Source organism: Pinus tabuliformis, chromosome 1_2 (genome assembly GCF_031772625.1).
Source record: "Pinus tabuliformis cultivar Carrire ecotype Pingquan chromosome 1_2, CPIR1, whole genome shotgun sequence".
In the NCBI taxonomy this organism is placed as follows: domain Eukaryota; kingdom Viridiplantae; phylum Streptophyta; class Pinopsida; order Pinales; family Pinaceae; genus Pinus; species Pinus tabuliformis.
This window is the reverse complement of record NC_142298.1, coordinates 445418083-445443831: the sequence shown is the minus strand read 5'-3', so window position 1 is coordinate 445443831 and position 25749 is coordinate 445418083. Positions and strand designations below refer to the sequence as shown.

Below are 25749 nucleotides of genomic sequence, written 5' to 3'. Positions count from 1 at the left end.
ATTTTTTATAGTCCAATTTCATTCTCAAAAGGATCTAGATTATGTCTAAAACATAGGCCCATGTGGGGGTGTGCCGGGTTATCTATCACTCCATGGTTCCTGGGTTTTGATGCTACAGCTATGGTGGTCAAAACCATGCCAGTGTGGGTAAGGCTTCTAAACCTTCCACTTCCTTTTCGGTATCACAAAGTTCTTGAAGATATAGGAAATACATTGGGCATCTTTAAAAAAATGGATATGGAGAGAACAGAAAATGGCATCTTCACATTCGCTAGAATATGTGTGGAGATAGACTTAAGGGGCTACCAGATCACATAACATTGAAACACGAAGACTTTCAGTGGTCTCAAGTTTTAGACTATGAGAACACAACATTTTGATGTCAATTATGTTTTCAAACAGGTCACTTGCAGAATACATGTCCTTCGGCAAAAAAAGCTCTGAAAAAGAAAAATGTTCAGTTTAGTAGGCCACAAGGATGGCATTTTACTAAACCTATTCCCGCAGATGACGAAGAGGAAGAAACCATTGAGACACAACAAGAACAATCAAATGCAAACTTGAATGGGTCAACGAGGTACACACAATTGGTGCAGTGTATGTCATTGCCTCTCCTATTCAGAATGGGGCAATTATAGGAACATCTATGGCACCAAATCAGCAGAGAAAAGAGACATTTATGGAGGACGTTCTGGCAAGTTCCAAACATGTACATGTTTCTGAATGCTCAAACTCGGATAAAGAACAACCTCCAGAGGCATCTGCGAGTGCTTTGGCTTTGGTCTCAGTTGGTGCCAATTCTGGGGGTGGCAACAAGTTCAAAAAATGAAAGGAAAGAAGGGGAAGTCTAATGAGTTTTATGACTCTTGAGCTTCCCTCTTGTACTATACTTTTTGCTTTTCCCTCATCTTTGTTTTCAAATTTTTGGACCAATATGGTTTATTCCCAAATGCTTTGCATATTCTAGACAAATGGATCTGGGTGGATCCAGTGAATGCAAATTTGTTTGTATATACAATATGTATTTTCTTTCTTCATATGAATGGAAGTACGGGTCTCTTTTCTCCAGAAAAATAATAATAATAATAATCTAATTTGAAGGTCATGGCCAATCCAAACACCAAATTGGTGTATGAGACACTCTTCTTTGTGGGACAAGGGACCCACCTCTGCACAACAATTTGACTACTAAAGTCTACAGAGGTGTGCATACTCTACCCCTCTAGACTGAACCTATGACCTCTATATTTCTAAGTTTAGTAGAAAGAAAACTACTAAGATTTATTTTTAAAACTTACAACAACATTGCATGCCCAATTAAATTCGCCATTCAATTTGCCACTACTTGAGATTCAACGAAATTTAGTTTTCTTTTAGATTCATCATATGCAGTGACAAAGGTCACAACCAAATACATGTTTTTCTAAACAAAGTCTTGCAGGAGAATACATTAGACCCCTATCCCTACACCACATATCAAAACACTTTCACTCACCCACTTGGCAACTTCCAAACAAATAATTGGGATGACATAAAGTGCCCAAGGCCATCCATAAATACCTTTTCTTTACCCATGCCCAGGACCCAACCACCGTTTATCTAGTCTGAAGAAAATATCAGCACCTCCTAGGACACAAGAAGAACATTTTTCTTGCTGGTAGGAGGCACAAACTGCTTCTATCCCTTTGCACTTCACCTAAGACATTTTATCACAGCGTCCTTCCAAAGAAACCCACTCTCTCACTTGACATTGATCCCCAATATTGGCCCTCAAATGCCCACTTCTCTCTATGATTCACCAAACCATCACCTAGTTCACAATACCTTCCCACCTCCACCTCCTACCATCTTTCCTCGCCTGGGGACATTAACAGAGTTGTTTCAATCCTAAGCACAAGCAAAGAAACAAATGAGAAATATGTACAAGTGAAGTTTCTCAGCAATATTGATCCTCTTGCTTTTCATATTGCCAATCTTTTTAACCATGAGGTTTGCACAAGTTTCCCTCATTCCTAGTTACGGAACATAATATATCCCATTCACAAACCAGGGAACATTCTTGACCTAAATAATTACAAGACTATCATGATTGAACACACTTCTACCAAACTCTACATTGCAGTCTTGAACAAGTGGCTTTCAGAAAACTTGGGAAGGAATAAAGTTATAAACTACATGCCAAGGGGCAACTCTAGTTTCAGGAGACACTTCCAAATCACTGACCACGTTTTCATACTTTGGGTTATATTGAGGAGGCCAGTAAACACGTTCCAATGTTTTATGTTGCTTGTGGACTTTCAAAATGTAACAAGAGACTCCTTTTTTCAAGACTTTCCAAAATCAGCACTCCTAATTCTCTTATTGAGTATTTTGGATGCTTGCAGAGGCAGTTAGATGCCATTTCTAGTTTCTACATTCATACATTGTTAAACATGACCTTAAAAAAACCAACTTCATGGTATTAAACAAATTACAAATGAATTTATCAAAATTTCATTTATTTTTCAAAGGGAGTGATATTGAGATCACTGTTCATTTCACTTATCTGAGAGTCCATTTCATGGGTCCTAATTTTGGTTTGCAACCCATAACTCAAACTTGGCATAACCAAGGGTATGGGTCTCTTTCCATCTTGAGTAGCAATGTTTCCACATGCACTTTCAAGATATCTTAATTAAGATTCATTTATTTGTCTCAATCAACAAGACAGTTGTTTATGATGGAGCTGAAATTCAGGGTCTTAGCTTACTGCCCCCTAATTGGTCGCACATAGGGAAAATATAGTCTCACATGCTACAAGGGATAATCTACTACAAACAGGTATTTCCATCGGCTTTTGTGAAGGAGTAGTTTGATGCCCACCCCATCTACCTAGAGTGCATTTTTTTACTAGTTTTTCTTCTTTACAAGGTTTTCTCAGTTGATTTTACCAGCAGGCAAGAGAGACATCCCTACTCGACCTTGCTTTTTGATGAAGGTTGCTTCTTCTCACCCAAGATAGAGACAAGTCTAGGTCTTTGAGGCCTCCTCACCGCTTCAATTCATTGGCATTTCTATTGAAAGCCTCCTTCGTTTTAGCTACTCTCTCAATTCGCTTGGCAACCTCCACCTCCTCAAGTAGGATATCAATAGGATTGTTAAGGAAGATATTATCAACAATACATACATGCTACATGATCTCCCCTTCCTAGGATCTTGGTCCTAAGATGGCCTTCTATTCTCAGCATTTTCTATCATTGAGTGATGGTCTCATCCTCTGCCCAAAGTATACTAAGAGACATTTGTTTCATGGTCTCATATTCCCACTCAGAGAGTTCAAGGTGTGTTGCCATCAACTTTGGATTGATCTACAACATTCCAATCCTATGTGATGAATGGGTTTATTAGTGATGTCACCTACGAAAGTTTGAATTTGAGGAAAGCCCCATCTATTATGAGATCAGATAGAGATTCCATTGCTAGTTTGAGATTTGAGGGTGTCTCTCTCCACTATCATCCAATAATTTGACCAAAGATGTTTGGCTCTCTCTATATGCATGAGGCAATGACCCTTAGAGGGCTAACATGCGGGTTGCCCCATTAGGTTGATCACCTATGTTTTCCAAGGGACCAACTGACTTCAACATTTAAGGGTGCTCAGCATGTTGATCATCTAATGCACAACACAGTGTGTACCATATTTATGAGACAATGTATAGAGATTCAGTTAGGACCTACTTGACCACCCATGAACACCCAGACAATTTCTTGTACCCAACCTAGATCTTATTACCCTCTCTGCCCAAGTCCCTCTCATGAGCATTTTCTCCTTGGCCTTGAGTATCAAGACCTCCATTGCTTCTTGTGTTCAATCTCCTCCTAGGGTCACTCAACCAAGCCCTCTCAACCCTAGTTTTTCTCTACATGACATCATTAGATAGCTTCCTAGGGCATTCTCAATGGTTGATGTAGCACTAAATACTTCTTCCTCGTCTTCTACCAACACTCCAATGGCACAAGCTAGTGGCATCTTGTCGAATTTTCTTCCTGAATTTTTTCGATGTGATGTAGTACATATACTTTTATTTTTGTTAGCTTATATTTCATGCTTTCAAAATAGCCTTGTGAACTTCTACACGTCTTTATTGCTGATTGTATTTTCTAGTACCATTGACCTAACTTTTTAGTGATTTGTTGGACATTAACAAAATTATATTATCTTCTCTCATGAAATTATGTCTAAGATCCCATCCTCACTTGTTTCACATGGCATGATGTACCCTAAGGGTTAATCACGAAATGACCACTAAAAATATAATTTAATGTTTTGTTGAGTTCATTCACTATATGACTCCAAAAATGATATCCTATGGTGAAGATTAACTAACATGTACTCTAAGTTAGCCAATTAGCCCCCTCTAAAGTTGATTGTAATGTAGCCCCAAGGGTTAGCTTGATTGATAGATGCTCTTGTGCTAAGTCCAAAAAGGTCTCAAGATCAAATCTCATCGGATCTCTTGAAGTTACAAGTCACCTTTGTGGCCAATGGTAGATCCACCTTCCATTTCAAAATTGTGAGGAACAAAGGGGAGAGCTCCATGGGAACAAGCATGGTACCTACTACTAATGCCCACATTCTTCAATTAAGTGTGTGAGGATAGGGTGAGATTATTTCCTATGTTCCACCAAGTTTCCTAGATGGGGGAGAGCAAAAGCAGGGAGACACACAAGGGGTATGTGTGGGAGCATCCCCAAATTTTAGGAAAATTCAGGGGGACCAAGGGACATTGAGATCCCTAGCATAGGAGTCCCCGTCTCTAAAATTATAAACAAAACAAAAAAATAGTGATAAAATCCCAATAATAACAATTCATCCCATGCAAATTCATCATTGTGCAATCTAGTCGAAATGCTACAATCTTGCAAATACTGAAATCCTGAAAATTGTGAAGTCCGTTGAATTGTAAATGGGATATGAAACTCTATTTTCTCCATATGAAGTCTGATGAAGTTGGAAATTTGGAACCAGTCTCAAAAATCCTGAAATAATTAATGGTAATGTTAAAAATTTCACTATTCCTTAAAAAATTATATTACCATTAATTACAAAGGTCATAGACTCCTCAAAGCATTATCCCTTATTTCTGTTCTAACTTCATGGTTTGTTGGACAAAAAATCTAGCGGGAAGCACCTAGGTGTCCCCCTTCTAGAGGAAGGGGCCACCCAGATGGTCCCATTATGGGGAAACACATCCCCCACACTGGGGAAACGTATCCCCATTTGTTTACCGGGTTTTCCCCAAAGGAGGACATGGGGGACACCCCCACCCTGGGGGACACATCCCTGTGGAACAATGGTTATTTCCTCTTGGGAAAAAAAAATCAGGCACTAATGTGCAATCTTTAAAAAAATAATGTATCCCACACCACCTAGATTTTTGTCCAACTAGAAAGAATTTTTGGACTTCAGAATCTAGATCCCCTGCAGTTTTTATACTATATGGTGAAATGAATATTTTATAGTTGAGCATGTATAGCTTTGTATTTTCCATTATTAGATTGAAATTTTGAGTTTTCTATTTTCAAAAGGTATCAAATGAGCTTGGCAACTACTATTAAGGAATCCCAGATTATTCTTATAATTCTTAATTTTAGCAGAATTTATGTGTTAGCAACCTAGCAGGCTCCATACTTATCTTCACAAAGCATTTTAATAAGTGCCTTGTAAATCCTTGGTAATCAAGTAAATGTTCACCAATATCATCATGTTAAATGCTGGTCATTTATAAGAATTATAAGTAACCAAGATGACACTCGTTGCAGCCGATTAGTTAGCACCAGCCCCTCAGGTGTTATACTAGTTCCAGTGTTTGACAGCAAAGAGTTCACAAAAAACTTGGTTTAATGTTGCAACTATCCTTGGTTGAATCTAGGTATACAGTGTCCTCTGCATGGTTTTTTACTTTAATATGGAACTGCAACCCTAATCAGAGCTTTAGAAACCTTCCATGAACCATTGGTGGCTGCGTCAAAGCTCAGGTGGACCCTTTTTGACATAGACAATCAATTTTATGTCCATCCAAATACTTTGTAGTCACTGCATCACTTCTAAGTACTCTAGCATAGTTGGATTAAGAATCCCCTCAGAGTGCTTAATTTATTGTTGTATAAAAGTATGAACGCTCAGGATGGAAACAACAAATTGTGGCTAGTCTCATACAAGGGGTCAATGTTTTCATTACAGAGTAAGTTCTCTTTGTTTCCACCGAAGACTACTGTCAAGCAATACTGAGTATATTGAAGGAAGATCCTTGAAACTTGGAAATAGCTAACAAATAAATGATGAAGTGTGCATGTTGACATACTTAATCGGTGATGAAGTCAAGATTTATTGCCCAATCTGTGAGATAGCTAACACCCTAGGTATTTCTATGTTGACTCAAAAGTTTAATATTAATCTTCATTGAGTACAGTTTGAATGAGAGATTTCATATCTCATAGTCAATGATTGCTTTTTCACAAGGGACCAGATCAACAGAAAATCGGTTGGGCAAAAAGCATGGCTGATCAGGCTATTTTCTTTCTCTTTGCAATCAAGGCCTCCAGGTAGCCATACCAAAATAATTGGTGCATAATGAATCTTCAAAAAACAAAAAAAACATATGGTCATTACAATGTGCTCACCATCTTTTGCCGTTGATTCAAAGCTTGGAGTTTGTGCATTTCGTATTCATTTCTCCTCCCCTCCTTCCGAAGCTACTCAAATCAAGAACCAAAAATAACAAAAAAAGGTGTATCAGTGCATTCCTACTTCTTTTATAAGCATAACTGTAACTGAATAATAAAGATACGGCTCTCTAGCAGCTTTTCAGTAATTTATAACAAGTGAAAACAGCAGCCCATCACATAGATACGATTTTGTACATTACTAAAAATGGAAGGCTAGAAAGACATACCATCTTTAGTAATTAATAAAGAATGAAATAGCCATCAAACGTAGCTAACATAAAATAACACATAGACACTGCTACAAAGAATTTTCACGATTAAGACACTCCTATTATCAAAGCTATGTAATAAATGAAATGTACCTAAACAAGTGCACACTGTTTAGTATGCATGCACAAAATGATTCTTAGAATTTATAACCCCAAACTAGTGTGACAGGCATTATGTATCCTACGAAACCTCAAAGAAAACTTAAGATGTATGAGCAGTGGAAGATTTGTAAAGGGAAGTAATTAATGACTTTTCGAATTTATAACCCCACACCAGTGTGGCAGGCACTATGTATTCTGAGAAACCTTAAAGAAAACTTAAGATGCATGAGCAGTGGAGGATTTGTAAAAGTATATTAACTTTCACCTAAAAAAAGCAAAAGGAAAAGGACCAAGATAAGTTGATGCTTTTGATCTCTATCTGCCTTTCATATATGTCATTACTGACATTTCCATTCCTGGATTAATAAAACTATTATGTTTCTAATAATAATGATAATCTAATTTTAAGGTCACAGTCAAGTCAGACACCAAATTGGCGTATGAGACTTCCATGTTAATGGGATAAATTGTACTCAGCAATAAAAATGGACGAAGCAGTCTTGAGTATGAACCAACATATACAAGAAATTTATACAAATTTTGTTATTTTTGTAGCATCAGATGATTTTCTAGTCTCGAGACTTTGTGGAAAGGCTAAAACATAGGAGTTCTCCATAACCCAGAAATTGTTTCTAGAAATTCCACCTAGAAGTGTCTCAATTAGATTATTAGCCTATTTTAAATATTTCCTAAGTCTAAACTTAGGAAAAGGGGTTAATTAATCAATATTAATTGAGAAAGGTGTGAATCATCTAGAAACTCACACAGATCGATCCAGAAATAATCTCAGCCATCGATTATGTTTTAATCTTGGTCGTTGAAGTCCCAACTAGAGATTATAAGAGGAGGTCGATGGGTAAATGGTGAACACACACTAGTAGTGCGAGTTCCTTGGCATATCGACCTATCCAACTGCAAAGATCAAGCAAGGAGAAAGAGTTCGAGCCAGAAGGGCTACAAGTGTCAGAGGGGCAAATTGCACTCAAATTATTTCATTGCCACTTAATAATAAAAACCCTCGACTGCTACACCGATTTTCCCAAGTTGGGTTTTTCCAAGGACTTTTGTCCAAAATAACAGCGTCAATTTTTATGCGTGTGCTAGCATATTTACCAGTTCCCATCTTTGCTTTCGTAGTATTTTATTTTGTGAATAAATTGCAGTGTGAATATTTCGTTATTTTGTCGTAAACAAAATAAACTAAATAATTAATTTATTAGTTAGGAGAAATATTTCCGGTTGCTGCATTTCAAGGAATTTTCACATGGTATCAGAGTAATTCTAATCAGACAAGGAAGCTCAGAAGCAAAGGAAGAAATTCGTTGTTTAGAGGGAGCAACAGGACAAATTTCTGGGGGTTGCGCAGAGCCCAGTGCAAGTTGCTTGAACAAGTTTGATTTTTCAGTGCAGGTTGGTAGAAAAATTTGGCTTTCCAGTTCGAGTGATTCCAACAGGTAGAGGGGCAGTTGTAGCTCAAACTTTCGCTAAGAAAATTTCTTGTCTGGGGACAAAGGGTTTACAACAGGTTGCTAGTGCAGATTCAGTGTCGAGAGGAAGAGAAATTGCACACACCGAGGGAGTTTCTCTCAAAGGGTTTCTAGTTTCAGAAATCCAAAATTTCTAGTTGTAGTAGGCAGTTGCAACAGGCAGATTTTCTCACTCCAGGAAGGAGTGTGACTAGCAGAGAATAAGCCAAGCAGGAAAGTGAGGAGATTCCTGTTTATTCTCCCAGTTATTTGAGTTTTGCAGATTCGCAGCTTTCTAGTGATGACCATATGAGATTACCAAAGGAGTTTGTACGAGTTAGCCATAACGCAAATTTGGGCAACAGTTCAACTTCCAGTTGTCAAAGACAGGTGTCGGAGGAAGTGCAATTTGTTTAGTACAATTTGCAAAGCGAAGAAAGGTCCTAGTCAGGGACAAAGCTCCAAAGGAGATGGTTGGACACTGGATCCAAGTGGAGGAATATTATGGGACTCCAGTGTGCCAGATGGGCAAGGTCCAATGCAGTTGTACCAAGAAGATCGATCAAATCAGTTCCAGTTTGTTGCAGCAGGACCATCACCTTTGCTATAGGAGCCCATAGTATCATAGTAGCAGGTTTCAGTGTCAGCAGGCGCTATCAGTTATTCAGATGACAGTTGCAATCTAGTTGCAGTCAGTACATGTGAGACAGTTGCAGAACTAGATGCAGTGACATAGGCAGTGCAAATTGCATAGTTGCAGTATGCAGGTGCAGTTCCAACGAGTAGATTCCCAACGCAGAGCTATGTAGTCCAGTTTCCAGTACAGGAGGATAGTGTGAGTTGCCAAGAGGGAGCAGCCCTATGGAAGCTAGTACTTCAAGATCTAGGGAGATCAGACTCATTATTGCAGTAGTTGCAGGAGCAATGCAGAAGCAACAGCAGAGCAGTAGCAACAGTAGTATGAGTAGATCAAACTTTGCCATGTTTGCAGCGATACCTCCAGGAGAGAGGTGGAGCGATATGGATCTATAGTCCCAGAGCAGCGCAGAGATTTGGGCAGGGTCCATTGAGGTGTCCTCATGAATCATTGCCTTACTACAAGGGCCCACAATATTCAGTAGCATGATGGATCAGTTTCAGTTGATGCAGTTAGATTCCAGAGTGACAGTTGCAAAATAGTTGCAGTCAGGTGCTGAGGAGCACAGTGCAATGTTGATAGCATAACAGGAGGCTCAGTGGCCGAGTCAACAGCAGCGCAGATTCCCCAATGGATAGTGTAGAGGCTAGTAGTAGTCAGATACTCGGGAGACAGAGGCAACACAAAAACACAATTGATTGAGTATTTTGGATGCTTCTCAGTGGCAGTAGTTTGAGTTGCAACAACAATAGATGAGAGGGAGTTGTTGTGCAGATGCAGAGTCGGCTGCAGTATAGCAGTGTAAGCAGCAGCATAGATGCAACATCGAAGTTGCGCAATGGTTGGTGGGCAGTGGCAGTCAGTCACAGTGGCCAGACATCAGCATTGTATAGAGGGTGATACAGAGACAAGGCGTTGTAGAAGTATTGCAGCACTTGAACACCTTCCTCGCTAAGAGGGTGTTAGTTTTTGTAGCATCAAATGGTGTTCTAGTCTCGAGACTTTGTGGAGAGGCTAAAACACAGGAATTCTCCATAACACAGAAATGGTTTCTGGAAATTCCACCTAGAAGTGTCTCAATTAGATTATTAGCCTATTTTTAAATATTACTCAAGTCTAAACTAAGGAAAAGGGGTTAGTTAATCAATATTAATTGAGAAATGTGTGAATCATCTAGAAACTCACATGGATCAATCCAGAGATAATCTCAGCCATCAATTATGTTTTAATCTTGGTCGTTGAAGTCTCAACTGAAGATTATAAGAGGTGGTCAACGCGTAGATGGAGAACACACACCAGTAGTGCGAGTTCCTTGGCAGATCGGGCTATCTAGTTGCAAAGGTCGAGCAAGGAAGAAGAGTTTGAGCCAGAAGGGCCACAGGTGTCAGAGGGGCAGAGACAATGATCGGGAGGAAGTTTTCCAGTTCCAGACAGGCAACAGCAAGAGGCTGAGTTATTCCCAGTGAGGTTGTGCAAGCAACTTCAAAGGGCAATTCGATTTAGTTGTATGGGAATCAATTCAACGTACAGACTCTGGGAAATTCTTTCTGAAGGCCGGAGAATCATTTCCAGCAACAGAGTCAAACAGAATGACTTGATCAAAGGCAGTTCCAGACTCGACTTTAGAGGGTCTCCGCAAGCATTGCGCAGAGGTCTACGCAAGGGATCGAGGAGGATGAGTTTTTGAAGCTAAGTTGTGTCGAGGTTGCTTGTGGAGGAGGGGAAATTCTCTTAGATAGTTTTGTCTAGATTTTCTTGTTGTGGATTGCCAGTTTTCGACATCCAGATTGTACTCAAATTATTTCAATGCTACTTAATAACAAAAACCCTCGGCTGTTGCGCCGGTTTTCGCAACTTGGGTTTTTCCGGGGACTTTTGCCCAAAATAACGGTGTCAATTTTTATGTGTGTGCTAGCATATTTCTCAATTCCCATCTTCGTTTCCATAGTATTTTATTTTCTGAAAAAATTGCAGTGTGAATATTTCGTTATTTTGCCATAAACAAAATAAACTACATATTTAATCTATCAGTTAGGAGAAATATTTCTAGTTGTTGCATTTCAAGTAATTTGCACAAATTTGTTGATATGTCATATTATCTATTTATACATTAGTGCATATGATAAGCACCATGGTCCTCAATGTTCAATTTTAGATGTTTTAGACACTTAAGCATAAGTATATGTGCTCCTTAACTAGTTTCCAGATGTATTTTAATTGTCACAAGAGAATCTCCTTAGCAGGTTTAGTTACATATGTACAAATTCACATTCTAGAAGCCTTTCATCAGGTAAGCCTCTTATCGATGTAAATAATACCAAGCATCCTTGTAAGAGTGGGATAAAGTGTTGTAAGAGAATGTTCTGCATTCAATGAGCAAGTACTGCTTATCATAGTTTGAAGTTAGAATAAGTCTTCTTCATGCCTTCGTCATATCAGTTGGTATTGAAGTCTACTTGCTTCCAACTTCCATAAGCTCTACATGGATCTTCAAGAGCGGCTACAGAAGTCTCTGTGAAAATATCAGTGTTCCACAGGGACGTGTCCCCCAGGGTCGGGTGCGCGCACCCCACGCACTCGGGACAGGGAGTCTCTTGGGGGTGCGTTTCCCCACGCACCCTTTTTGGGGAGTCTCAGGGAGACGCAAGGGGGTGCGTTTCCCTAGTGTGGGAGTCTAGACTCCCCAAAAAGGGTGCTTCTGGGCGTCCCCCTTCAGTGTGGGAGTCTAGACTCCCCAAAAAGGGTGCGCCTAGGCGTCCCCCTTTAAATTTGTCTAATAAGACTTAAAAATCAAAAATTCAAAAATCAAAACCATTAATTTTTTTTTTTTTAACTAAAATTAAAACTAAATAACTAAAACTTAAAAGTCTAAAAAGAAAAATTAAAATTAAAACTAAATAACTAAAACTTAAAAGCCTAAACCTTAAAGTTAAAATCTCATTTCATTTCAACCCAAAGTCATTTCCATTTCACTCTTAACTATTTTTGAGTTTGAACTTTGAAACTTTGAGTTATATAAATTTAGTGTTCAAACTTTGAAAATATACTAGTATGTTTTGCTTTCAATTTAGATTCTAGAATGATGAATGATGAATTTAGTTTTTAAATCAATGTAGATTGTAGAATGATGAACCAATGAATGATGAATGATATCGATCAATGTATTTGAATATTTTATTATTGATTTTTATTTTTGTTTTTCGAATCTCATGGTATGTATGAATAATAATTAATTCAATAATGAGACTTGTCACTTGAGTATGTCATATGAATGATGTATGTATCAAAATGAATGATGAGGATGGATCAATGATTCAAATTTCAATTGCCTATTTAATATTTTTATGCTTTCATTATTGAACAGTGAACAATGAATATGAACTTGAATTATATATATATATATCAACGACTCCCCGCACCCCCGAAATTTCCCTAAAATTTGAGGGTACTCCCACACGTCCCCCCTGTGCGTCTCCCCGCACCAGAGTCTTGGTGGAACATTGGAAAATATATGTTTATTGATTATGGGTTTTGCAATTTAAAATCTGTTCATCAAATCCCAGTTTTATATCATTAGTGGTCCTGTACTTCTACACTCAGGATCTGCTAAGGTCCCATTCCGTTATAAGCTGCAATAATTTTTTTATTCCTGGATTAATAAAACCATTATGTTTATAATAAAAATGATAATCTATTTTTAAGGTCACAATCAAACCAGACACCAAATTGGTGTATACGACCCCATGTTTGTGGGATAAATTAGACTCAGCAGTTAAAAATGGACAAACTTACAAAGTGGTTTTGAGTATGAACCAACACATACAAGAAATTTAGACAAATTTGTTGGTATGATTTATTCTCTATTTATACATTAGTGCATATGATAAGCACGATGGTCCTCAATTTTCAATAATAGATGTTTTAGATACTTACAAGTACATGTGCTCCTTGACTAGTTTCCAAATTGTTTTAATTCTCACAAGGGTATCTCCTTAGCAGGTTTAGTTACATATGTCGAAATTCATATTCTAGAAGCCTTTCATCAGGTAAGCCTCTTCTTGATATAAATAATACCAAACATCCTTGTAAAAGTAGGATAAAATGTTGCAAGAGATTGTTCTACATTCTATGAGCAAGCACTGATTATCATAGTCTGAAGTTAGAATAAGCCTTCTTCGCGCCTTCGTCATATCGGTTGCTATTGAAGTCTACTTGCTTCCAACTTCCATAAGCTCTACATGGATGTTCAAGAGTGGCTACAGAAGTCTCTCTGGAAATATATGCTTATTGATTATGGGTTTTGCAGTTTAAAATCTGCTCATCAAATCTCAGTTCTATCTTTAGTGGCCCTGTACTTCTACACTCAGGATCTGCAAAGGTCCCATTCCGTTAGAAGCTGCAATAATTAGTTCTTTCCATTGTTATGATTGACCCTAAAAGCCTCCAAGTGAAGCATTGATCAGTAGAAATTATTCAATACATTCAAGGTGAATACAAGAAGAATGAAGTGAAGAAACAAAATACGATATCCCCGTCCTTCAGACCCTTAGCTGCTCCTCTTCCTTCTATAGGGATTTCTTTTTTTTTCCTTGTTCCCTTAGCTTTATGATTTCTATCGTACTTCTGTGAGATGACTTTTGCACTCAGCTTATTGCTATTTTATACGTTCTACTTTACAACCCATTTGACCTATTTTGTGTTGATGTTTGTTGCATGGGCAGGTACTTCTGCATAGGCCAAAGTGTCTAGGCGTGCAGAAGTTGCCCAAAGTCTTCTTAGACACTTGCTCTAGTGTGACCAAGTTGCTTTGTAACTTAGCCTAAGTCTACCTTAGGAAAAGCACAAATTGGTTTATTGAGCTAAAGTAAACTTAGGAAAAGTAAAGTAAATTATTTTAGTGATTGTGTTTTAATCTCGGCCCTTGATCTCAAGTGAGACAAGATCTAATCTCAGTCTTCAATCGCTTTGGAGATTAGGGTTAGGGATTTAGCTCAATGTAAAGTTACAAAAGCATGGCTAAGGAAAGGGAGAAGATACCATATAGCGACACAAGATTGAAATGGGCATCTCAGTGAGTGTGTTGGGTCCAAGGAAGGGAGAAGCAAGGAGATCCAGATCAGCCAGGAGGGCTTGATCAGCTGGATCAGATCCAATTGTTGCATATATTTCCTCAGTTGGGCCATTTTCCCAAGGAAGGGAGCCCAAGTATGTTCTGAAGAATTTAATGGAAGAACTCTGATTGGGTAAAATTTGTTGAGCTGGTTGGAAGTGATCCCTTCAAGTGGATCTGCCTGGTACATAGCGATCACTGATCTCTGGGGTCCGTGAACCACATAGAAAAGAAAAGAAAAAAGAAGAAGAATCTGTTGTGTCGTTTTTCATGATTGAAATTGGTAAACTTCTGCTTCCGCTGAATTTTTTATGTTAATGAACCTAGTTGTGCATTTAATCAGTAAATCATTAATCTGCTAGGAATTAAGTGCCAGAGGCTAGGTTTGCAAGAAATCTAATATTTTGTTCATCAATGGACATTAATTTAATTTCATTTCAGTTCTATCAATCCCTTGTTTGCTCTTCCCTGCATTCTACTTTGTCACTTTTAAATCTTTGACCAAGGTCTTCAGCTAATGAGAATTGTGGATTTATGATCACTGAGTGGTTGTAAGAGATACATATATGCATTGTATATTCAGATGTGGTCTGCTTAAGAATTAGAGATTTACCAGTTTAGTGACAAATAGCTGTTTTCGTTCTGTTCTGCTGGACTATAATATGTATGCCGTATGTGGCATTGTTTTTCTAATTCTAGGTTTCTGTTCTGTCACTCTAGTGCTCTTCTTGGCAGCGGCTTCCCATTCCTCTGCAGTGCTGTTCTTTGTACTCGAGTCATCCTTTTCATCAACAGTTACAGCCATTGTTCTGTAGTGAAGTCAGCATGTTTTGTCTTGAAGGATGTTCTGTTTTTTCAATGATTTTTTCCTATTCTGGGAAGATTGGGCTATAATATGTCATGACCCCTCTGTTTATTAGAACATCTATTCTAGTTACAACTTAAAATTGATGCAATTTCATGAGACAAACTTCAATTTTAAGAGTTTTCACAATGCCAATTTGACATTGCATAGGGAAGAAGAAGCAACATTTCTCAATGATCAGAAAGTTTCCTGATCCCATGATTAGCATACACGTGTTTAGAAAATCACCTTGTTTTTTGTTCAGTCTTAAAAATAAAAAATATTTTTGAGGTTTCTATCTCCAATTATACTTCTAGCCCAAAAGTGTCTGAATATCTTCAAGTGTTATTTTTCTGCATTGTTTTCTATGCCTTAATAGATTTTACCAGTTTGAAACTAGTCATGGTTAATGATCAGTAGGAATACCTGAAGAAGTTCCTTCTCACGGGAGGCCTTCCAGAAACGAAAGTGCTCTGCCTCTTGTTTTATCTTATTTTGCAGTTGAACCTACAGAATCCATAGGAAGATAAGTCACATAATAATTTAATGCTTACATGACTTCTACATGTAAATCCTTACAGATTTTTAGGAATCACGTAGACTGCACAGCTATACAGCTTCAGAGTAGGACACCTTTTGTGCCTTGATGGATTGTATTTCTTCTTGCAACCGCTTTGCTGCTTCATCACTTCTTTGTTTTTGCTTTATAAGCTGGACTTGACTTTCCTGCTTTCTCTTCAAATCTGAAATCTGCAAAATAAAGAATAAATGCAGATCATGTTATAGTGCACTTTGTCACAAGTTGTCAAAATTATCACAATGTAAAAACTGCTTTGACTCCTCGATCTCTCCCTTCAGGATGCCTTACAACAGTCAATGGTGGGTGTGTGTGTGTGGGCATGTGCTCCACTCCGGCTAAAGGATCTACCTGTGTCTCTAGCATCTTCAACTTTTGCAAATAAATTTCCTGCATCTTTTGCGTCTGCCCATCTGATATATTTGCAAGGCTTTCAACCTCAGCAAGCAAACGATCTCTCTCTTTCTGTCAATATTCAACAAGCATCAAGATGATGATGATGTTTATTGTCCCCTAAGACCAAGAAGGTCTGTCAGACAAATAATGGGGAAATAGACTAAATATTCTTTAGAATGCCAATCTATATTGAACATGGTGGAAATGAATATACCAAGGCCATTATGACTTCTGCAAGGAAGGAGGCCTTGAAGAGTAATTAAGTTATGAAACTGGGTAACGTTGTAACTTGAATCTTATATTATGAAGGATAGAGGAAGTTTAAAGGAAAAGGTTTTATTCTCAACCTCCTTTGTATCACAAATTTTACAGATTCACTCATACCAACGTGTTTTCAGGTTAGTCCAGCAACCAATTTCACTATGGAGGTCATGAGCATTGGTTCTGATTTTGGCAATATTAATTTTGTTATTTAAGCTTGAAATGTTGGAAAAATAGTTTTGATCAACCAAGTTAGGATTTAAGCAATGTTTGTAGTATTTCTACTTCTTTGTACTAATGATTTCATAAATTCATTGTCATTTGACATATTATCTTTAAACTTCGAAGGGATGTAACATTTAATATCATTGATAATATTAATTTGATTGTCTTCTTTTATGTTCCAATAATTAAGCCAAGCCTCAGAATCCCTAGCACAGCCTCTTTTAAGCTTGTGGTGGCTACTGCTCATACTAGAAGCAATACCAGGAAGCATATCATATCTAATCATCTCTATCAACTCCATGGGAGTATGTCCTACTTCAATCAAAGAGAATTGGGTAAGGAGTGTTGCATTTAATTTTAAACTTATCGGTTATGAACTGTTATTGAATTTGCTCAATTTTATTCGAAGTCTTACAGAATGGCAGGGGATACTACAGGCCCAAACTTCACAGCCGTAACAAACAACTGGGATAACTAAATTGTTGAAAAGGATAAATACCAAATAAATGCAGCCTTTCATCATGACTAAAGTCTATCATTTTTAGCTGGGGAGAATCTGGCTCCTCACCTGTACAGCCTTCTTCTCCTCTTCAAGTTCAAAAAGCTTTTTCCCAAAATGCTGCTTGAGCACTGCAGTATCAACCTTGCCAAACAATTTCATCTCCAACTGCACAAGGAAAACAAGCGACAGATATAAGTCTGTAATTCCATGAAAATGGATGCAACTATTACCTATAATTAAATTGCACAGCTAATTGTGCTATTTGTTTTAGACTGCTATATATAAGATCACTGCCCCTGACCACTGATTACTCTGAGTCTCCCTTTTGAATTAATGAAGATTTATGGAGATTTTATTTATAGAAATAACCAATAGTTTAAGAAAAAACACACTGTTTTATTTTTTCGCAAATTCAGGATGAATGAAAAAGTTTCCAAAACATCCCCAACACAAACTTATTTTGCTCTATGCCATGTTATCTAAGGTCATGTCTCAAAAGCATACCGAATACACATCATTATTTAATCCTATGAAAAGACTGGATAGTTGAAATATATCTAGCTTTCATTCAAGTTTACAGATAGACAACCATATCATAAATCTTTCTTTATGTTGAAAATTGTAGCAAGAGAAGGTCTTCTGGCTCATGCCTTAGCCAGAAGGACCGAGTTTGTCTTTCCTTTGACCATGGACGAGTTCATGGAGTTGGTAAATTCATGCGTAGTGTTGGAGGACCAGTTATGAGGATCCTTCCTTCAGTTTGACTACAGATCGAGTGGCAGTTATAAAATTAGATAAAAAGAATTGGAGCTTCAGTTTTTGATTGAGAAAAAGACGAGTTTACCTTCAGTTAACTTGTCATCAACTACTCGAGTTCTAAATTTGTACCTACCAAATTTAGCATGCATTGAGCCTATAAAGGAGGATCGAACCTACAATTGTTTTGTGCACAAGGTTGTGAGAGAAAGCAAGCTCACGAGTTTTGTGAGAACGTATCTTGGAGGAGCCAATACGCTGTGATAGAGAGACTTCTTGCTGCCAGATTTGTGCTAGGATTTAGGAGGTTTTTCCTAAATAATAGGGGCCAAGACTGCGCTAGGAAATAGGAGGAACCAGCGCAAGGAAATAGGGCCTGGCAGGCTGCAAGGAAGTAGGAGCAGAGGTCAAGGTTTTTGCAAGGTGTTTCTAGCTAGTTTAGCAGTGAGAACGAGTGAGTTTTCAAGTGAAACAGTTTTCCTTGTAACTTTGTAAGAGATCTAATTGCTCAAACTCTATCAATAAATTCTACAGCATAGAAGTGGGTATTCCCAGTTGGGTTTCCCAAGAAAAAAAAATTGTGTCTTTTGTGTGACTGTGTTCTTTATCTCTGTGTTTTATTCCGCTCCTTATCTATTGTTGAGAAATTCTGTGTCTTGGTGAAAAGAAATTAGTTTCAGATTGTTCATCATAGCAGTTGCAGAATTTTGTGGAAAATCAACACTTTATTCCTACAGCAGAAGCTGAAGAAGAATGCTAGGCAATACATGAATGGAAAAACTTCATTATATTATATATGAAAAATTTTGTTGGATATATGCCTACTAATATCATGTCGTCCTTTTTTTCTCAAATTTGTTCAAAAACAGATATTATATATATGTATAACAGGAGCAATAAATAATATACCTCTTTCTGCTCCAACTGTTTATTTAACTCATGTAGCTCCTTATCCATTGTCTGTTGCAACAAATTATGCTCCCATTCTTTCGCTATTTCTTCATCAGCTTCCCTGGATTCCTTACCTGCCAGAGTAGAAAAATGTAGATTATAGCATCCACATAACCGATAAAAGAACATCAACAACAAATAAACAAACGGGCACTAAAGTCATGCAAAGACATCAACCCTTCACTTAAATAAACATTCTAGATGTATTAGGTAAAACATATGTTTTGCTGAGGTTACTATCTTTTCACATCACTTTTGTATTGACTTCTTGTAAGAAGGATATTTCAAAGATTAGAAAGGATTTCGATGTGACCCATTGAGACAAATAATAAATAGTACTACTGAGCCCATTCCAACTGATATTTGTAACCTGATTGAGCACATAATTACCTTTAGAGTTCAGGATGTTGATTAGGCACATAACTACATCAATAAGCCAGGCTGCAATTAGATAGACAATGGTTACTGGTAGTCAACGTGTACTTGTACTTGCCAAGGCAGGTGATTCAGGATACTTGGCGTCATTCTCAGCATAGAAAAAACACCACAAAAATATCATTGCAGGAATAAGTACAATTGAGTAATGTGGCTATTGATTTCATTTGGGATACTTAGCATACTCAATAAGTACTTGCCAAAATTCGGAATTTTGGTGAGTATTGATTATCCAATATATGGTATGTTGTGGCATAAATCACTCAAGATATGCTTGCCAATACACAATAACTTACAATATTTGGGCCAGTGTTGCACGAAACCCCCCCCCCAAGGATCCAAACCAGGAACCGCGTCCCATATGGATCCACCGTCACATTCGCAGTTTGGAATTTCGGAACTGCAGATCAGGCCGGCAAAGACGGTTCCTAGAAATTTGGAACCGTGCCAGCCCGATCCGTGGTTCCGAATTTCCGAACCGCGGATCCGACAACGGATCCTCCACAGATCCACAGCGGATAAGGCAGAGATCCCAAGCGGATCCAAAGGGAGACAGGCGGTTCCACAAGGTTTCACAGGGTTCTAAATATTTTTTTTTATTTTTTCTTTGACTTAAGTTGGGTTGGGGCTTCTCGGACACTCCCAAGGTGCTCCCTTGAAGCTCCTTAGATGCTTCCTAGATGCTCCCTCATGGTAATGTCAAGAATATGGTAATGTTAAATTCTTAAAGTAGAAGGATGAAAATGAAAATCCTTTTACTTAAATTTTTAACATTACCATGAAATGACTCTGGATGTTTGAGAATGGTCCAGCCTCATCAGACTTCATATGGAGAAAATAGAATTTCATATCCTATTCAAAATTCAGCAGACTTAACAGTTTTCAGGAATTCAAGATCAATGGGATTGTGGCATTTCATTAGATTATATCTATGTTGCATGAGTTTTTGGAACCTGGGAATGTTGGGAACTTGGGTACGGGTGTCGAGAACAGCTAGAGGTTTCCCCAAAATTTACAGGAAACGGCTAATCGGGAGCAGTAATATTATATCATAAAAAATATGAAATATAAAAATAAAAATTATTTTTTTAATTATATAATTTATATAATAATCAAAATTAATATTGAATCAAAATATTCAAATAATAAAACCAATTTAAATATATAATCTCTCTTATATACAAATATATTCTTTGGGTGTCTCTTTCCCTGAGTCTCTCCCTTTTATATATATAAAATATTAAAATTTCAAGTTCATTATCAGTTCTTTGACACATGACCAGTCTTTGAAACAATCTAGCTTAAAAATACAAAGGATCAATTTTACATATGTTTCTCTAGTTATTCTTAAGAGAAAAATTAAAGCAACTCTAATGTTTAAGCATTAAATTCCACATACAATATGCACACACAATCTTTTGCGATATATATACGTAAACAACAAAAGACATACTCATCAGCATGACATCCCAGATATTGCCATTACATCAAGGTGCCACACGCTTCCTTAACCCATCAAGGGATTGCTCCAGTTTCTCAATTAAGGATATTTTTGGCCTTTCTTCCTACGAAGGTTTCAACATTGGCTCATGTTTTGTAGGCAGTTCAGCATATTTCTCTACAGACTTTGTATTCCCCACCCCAGGGAACGTCGAAACTCCAAAAAAAACAGTCTTCAAAGCCCCCGGAACTTTCCCCAGCTCCCATTGCAGCTCCCACTGAAAAGGGAACGTTCCCATACAGTTCCAAAGCTCCCAGGAGCGCAGAAACCATTGGAACGAGTTTCCCACCTCTCGAGAGCGATTCCTGTGTAACAGAGGATTATATCATGTATGAGAGTATGTGATTAGCATTTAATCAAGAGCACCAAGCACTATATGTACCCTAGTGTTGGTGGTTTTAATTGTTGAACTCCTTTGTCATGCCCTTAGCAAAAAATTACCTTTCAATCAAGTCAAAATCATCAATCAAGCATCTTAAGCTTTTTCAACAATATTTTAAGGCTTGGATTAGGTAGTTTGATCAAAATTGGGCAATGTTGACTAATATCCCTAGACAATCGAGGTAGAGGCAAAGGCTAGACAAGAGGAGAAGAATCTAGATTCTAGATGGTTGATGCTTGAATAATTAATCATTAATGTACAATGGATGCCATATCTATCTTGATTTATGTACAAATATGCATGCTTCCATATCTTCTACAACTAATTTGGTATTTTGGATGTTTTTCTAACATAAATGCAAAAAAATATAAATAAAAAATTATATATATAGTAGACGATTTTGAGACGCTTCACTTCTTAGATTTTTGGGAAATGACGCTTCCACATCCCCACTTCCAAAAAACGCCCCCGCTTCATGCAACGTTGATTTGGGCAAGTCCCTGTCTCATTACTTTCCCTAATACCATACTCTATTAGCTTTCAAAGATAGTCTGAAAATATTTACACCATGTTTTGAGGGTGTTTCATAAGATGTGGGGTGCACAATGTACAATTATCTCTTGATTGAATGATGTTGGACTTGCACATTGGAGGTGGCTTACTCGTTGGTTTCTAGACCTCATATGGATGCTTGATTGACATTCTTCCTTCAAGCATCAGAGATCTACAACTTGATGATAGTCTAAATGCTAGTCACATGGAGAAAGTTGCTTGCTCGGATAATGCCCTACATTGGAGGAGGAGCATTTGGCATTCCAAAGGATGGTGTAGAGCCCTAGACATCATTGGGTTTCTTGGATGTTTTCATGGAGTCTTCGAGTTGACTTGGGGACGCCTAGGTTGCAATTGGGATAACGTAGGTGGTGTGGACCTACAGGACCACATGGAATAGGAAAGGCATTTCATTGTTGGAACCATTGAACTGTTGGAATTTCTAAGTCTGACACATTAGAAACCCTCCATGCACTTTACTTATTTATTCCTACCTACTTGTTCTGTTAATTAACAAGTTATTTACCATGTAAATACTAAAAATAAATACAAGTGCATGCTCAACACATTACAGATCATCAACTGAAGGAAACAGAAACAAGCACACAAATGATACCATTATTTTTGGACTAATGTCCCCGGAAAAACCCAATGGGGGAAGACCGGTGCAGCTATCTGAGGGTTTTATTATTAAGCAGTTCTTTTCTGAGTACAGTAGGTGCCAAACTGGCTACCCCGACAGAGATAAAAAATCTGGCAGCAAAACCTCTCTTCGGAAACAGTTATTTGGAAAGCCTGCTCCACGAAATCCCTCTCCAGCACAATCTGAAGCGTCAACCCTGTTGGCCTCTGCGTCAGCCTAAAACCCTCTATGTCAACCTACTGAGGCTCTGCGCAGCTTCTCTGGCTCTTTACATCACTCCTGCAGCCTCTGCGTGGATGACGCAGGCCCTTCTGGCTTTGCGCAGTCTCTGTTGCCTCTGCATGGCTCCCTCTGGCTCTACATCTGCCTCTCTCTACTATTGCGCTAGTCTCTCGGCACTGTCCCTGCCTCTCTGCCTCATACTCACTGCCCCTTGCTGCCACTGATCACTGATTCTATCTCTCTTAGCAAACACCGTTCTAGAGAATAGAATGACTGATCACTCTAGTGTGTTCTCCAAGTGACCCTCAAGCCTCCTCTTATACTTTTGCCGTTGACAAATCAACGGCCGAGATTAAGTCCCTAATCGATGATTAAGATTAGGTTTGGATTGATCCATGTATTTTGGACCATTCTAACACAGTTTTATATTAATTCACATTAATATTTAATTTCCCTAAGTTTAGACTTAGGGACTCCATTAAAAATATTAATTATTTTAATATCTCCCAAACTATTTAGAATCTGCCCAAACCCTTTCTGGGTATTGGAGATCTCATGTGCCCTAACCTCTCCACCAAATTTTGTGGCTAGAGCACATCCGATGCTGCCCCAAATCAACACTCCCTCTTAGCAAGGACTGTGCTCTAGCAATACTCCTCATTGAGTATTACCCTGATCATCCAGCATCGGTCCTTACGCTGATGCTAGGCCTGCTGCCCAACATCCTCTACACTGGTGCATCCTGTATTGCTGCCCATAGCTCTGCCACTACCATTGTTGCATCTGTATGATAGCTCCCTCAGCATCCATGTTGCTACCCATGGCCTTGCCACTGCCACTGCTGCATCTGCACTGCATCTCCTCTCATCATGCTGCATCGTGCTGCCCATAGCACTACCACTACGCACTGTTGCACTGTAACTCAATTACTGAGAAGTAAGTAACTGATCTCCCAACTCTAACCTCTCTGTCAGGCTAGAGTACTCCTGATGCTGAAGCTCCCTCTGCCACTGACAAGTGCTCCCTCTTTGACCTCTGCACTGCTGCAACAAGTCCTTGCATCTCGCACCGTTGCACACCTCTCTATGACATCCTACACAGGTGCAACACTCCCGTGCCTCTCGTACTGTTGCAGCCTGCTAGTCTCGTGCTGTGTTGGGGATTTTGCACTATAGCTCTCTCTACCACTTCATCCACATCCGTCTCTACCCACATCTGCCAACCTTGCTACTCCTCTTCAGGGCTCCCGTAGCATGGTCTAATCCAAGAGGTTGGGTACCTCGATGATCCTGCCCCTCATTGCCTACAGTCCGTCTGACTACAGCTTGATGTCTCCCCACTTCCGTTCAAGTGGCGTGTGTGCACTCATGGCACAGCCATAATCTGTCTCCACTTCCTTCTTTGCCCTTGCTGGTGCTGCCTTGGTCTTGGAGGCCTCTCCCTTGTTCTTCTTCCTTGGACACTGGGTCGCATAATGACCCAGCTCCCCACAGTGGAATTATTTGATCTTGGAGAGGTCCTTCTTCTTCCATTTCTCTTGCTTTCCCTCAAATGCTAGGGCAACATCCTCCTCCTCCTTGACTTTGATCCCCTTACTGTTGCTTCCCGCCTTGCTTAGCTTCCCGCCTTGCTTAGCCTTCTGATCTCTTCTTGGCAAAGAGTCACCCACATTTCTTCCGAAGGGTCGCTCTGACTAGTATACTCTGGACAAATACCTCCCAGTCTTCTGAGATTGCATTTAGGGTTGTTCTCACCATCAATTCCTAATCCGGCGTGGCCCCTATGGAAGTCAGCGGATCCCGGATCTCATCCAGTCGACCGAGGAAGGTGTCAATCGATTCTTCCTTCTTCATCTGGTATGACCACAACTGATTTTCTAGTAACATCCTTCTCTGCACAGAAGTATGCTGATACAATTTCTTTAGGGCCTCCCACATCTCATTTATCATTTCCTTCTCGGCAATGTGTGTTATGGTCCTTGACCCCGTCAAGGATGATGCTCTTGGCCCTTGCCATTGCCTCCTCGTACTTGTCGTTTTCAGCTAGGTCAACTAGGATCGTTATCGTCCTCAAGGCGAAGTGCTTGACACGATTTCTATCAAGTACGGATAAGATTCTGGCCTTCCAGACTGCGAAGTTTGAGACTCCATCTAATCTGTCCTGGTCTCTTACTCCATGTAGTGCCATGCTGCTCTTCTACTTCCCTCCTAGAAGTTCTCGATGTGACTCCCTCTGAGCCTTGATTTCCCTCCTAGAAACCCTTCTGTCGATGTTGAGATGCCCCCTACTCTGATCGTCTGTGCAACTGCACCACTGACCCGGATTTCTCAGCTAGAAACCCTTGGTAGCAACTCCCTCCTCCTTGGCCTTGCCCTGTTAGGCACTATTCTGACAACAGTACACCGCCAGCTCCACTCTGCAACTTACCCACAGCCTCCTAAACCCCAGCAACCTAAAGGTGAGAGCTCCTAGGCTCTATGCAGTCCCGGCACCGGCAAACTAGCTCCCTCAGCCAACTGCATCAACCCTCCTGGCCTCTGCGTGAGCCAATCTTTGCCTCCTTCAGCCTCTGTGCAGCCTCTTCTTGGCTCGAACTTGATGACGCAGGCACTGCATCACCCCTGCCTTGCTACTTTGCTGCTAGGAACAACTTCTGTCACTCGGGACAGTTGTTTTCTGCTATTGTTGCTCTCTACTCTACTGATGTTCTCAGTTCTCCTGTGATCTGCAACCACGCTCTGATACCATGTTGGAATTTCTAAGTCTGACACATTAGAAACCCTCCATGCACTTTACTAATTTATTCCTACCTACTTGTTCTGTTAATTAACAAGCTATTTACCATGTAAATATTAAAAATAGATACAAGTGCATGTTCAACACATTAGAGATCATCAACTGAAGGAAACAGAAACAAGCACACAAATGACACCATTATTTTTGGACTAATGTCCCTGGAAAAACCCAATGCGAGAAGACCGATGCAACTATCTGAGGGTTTTATTATTAAGCAGTTCTTTTCTGAGTACATTGGGTGCCAAACTGGGTAACCCGATAGAGATAAAAAATCTGGCAACAATACCTCTCTTCGGAAACAGGTATTCGGAAAGCTTGCTCCACGAATTCCCTCTCCAGCACAATCTGAAGCTCAGCGTCAGCCCTGCTAGCCTTTGCGCTAGCCTGAAACCCCTTGAGTCAACCTACTGAGGC

At 39.1% G+C, this 25749-nt stretch overlaps 1 protein-coding gene across 1 annotated transcript in view; it reads right to left on the bottom strand.

Moving 5' to 3' along the window:
• Positions 1-25749, bottom strand: part of LOC149206273 (kinesin-like protein KIN-4A) — a 95874-nt gene that overhangs the window by 9130 nt on the left and 60995 nt on the right. Inside the window, 6 exon segments of the mRNA XM_089395382.1 lie at positions 6664-6735; positions 15563-15643; positions 15770-15886; positions 16065-16178; positions 17164-17262; positions 18763-18878. Coding sequence (XP_089251508.1) covers positions 6664-6735; positions 15563-15643; positions 15770-15886; positions 16065-16178; positions 17164-17262; positions 18763-18878 — 599 coding nt within the window.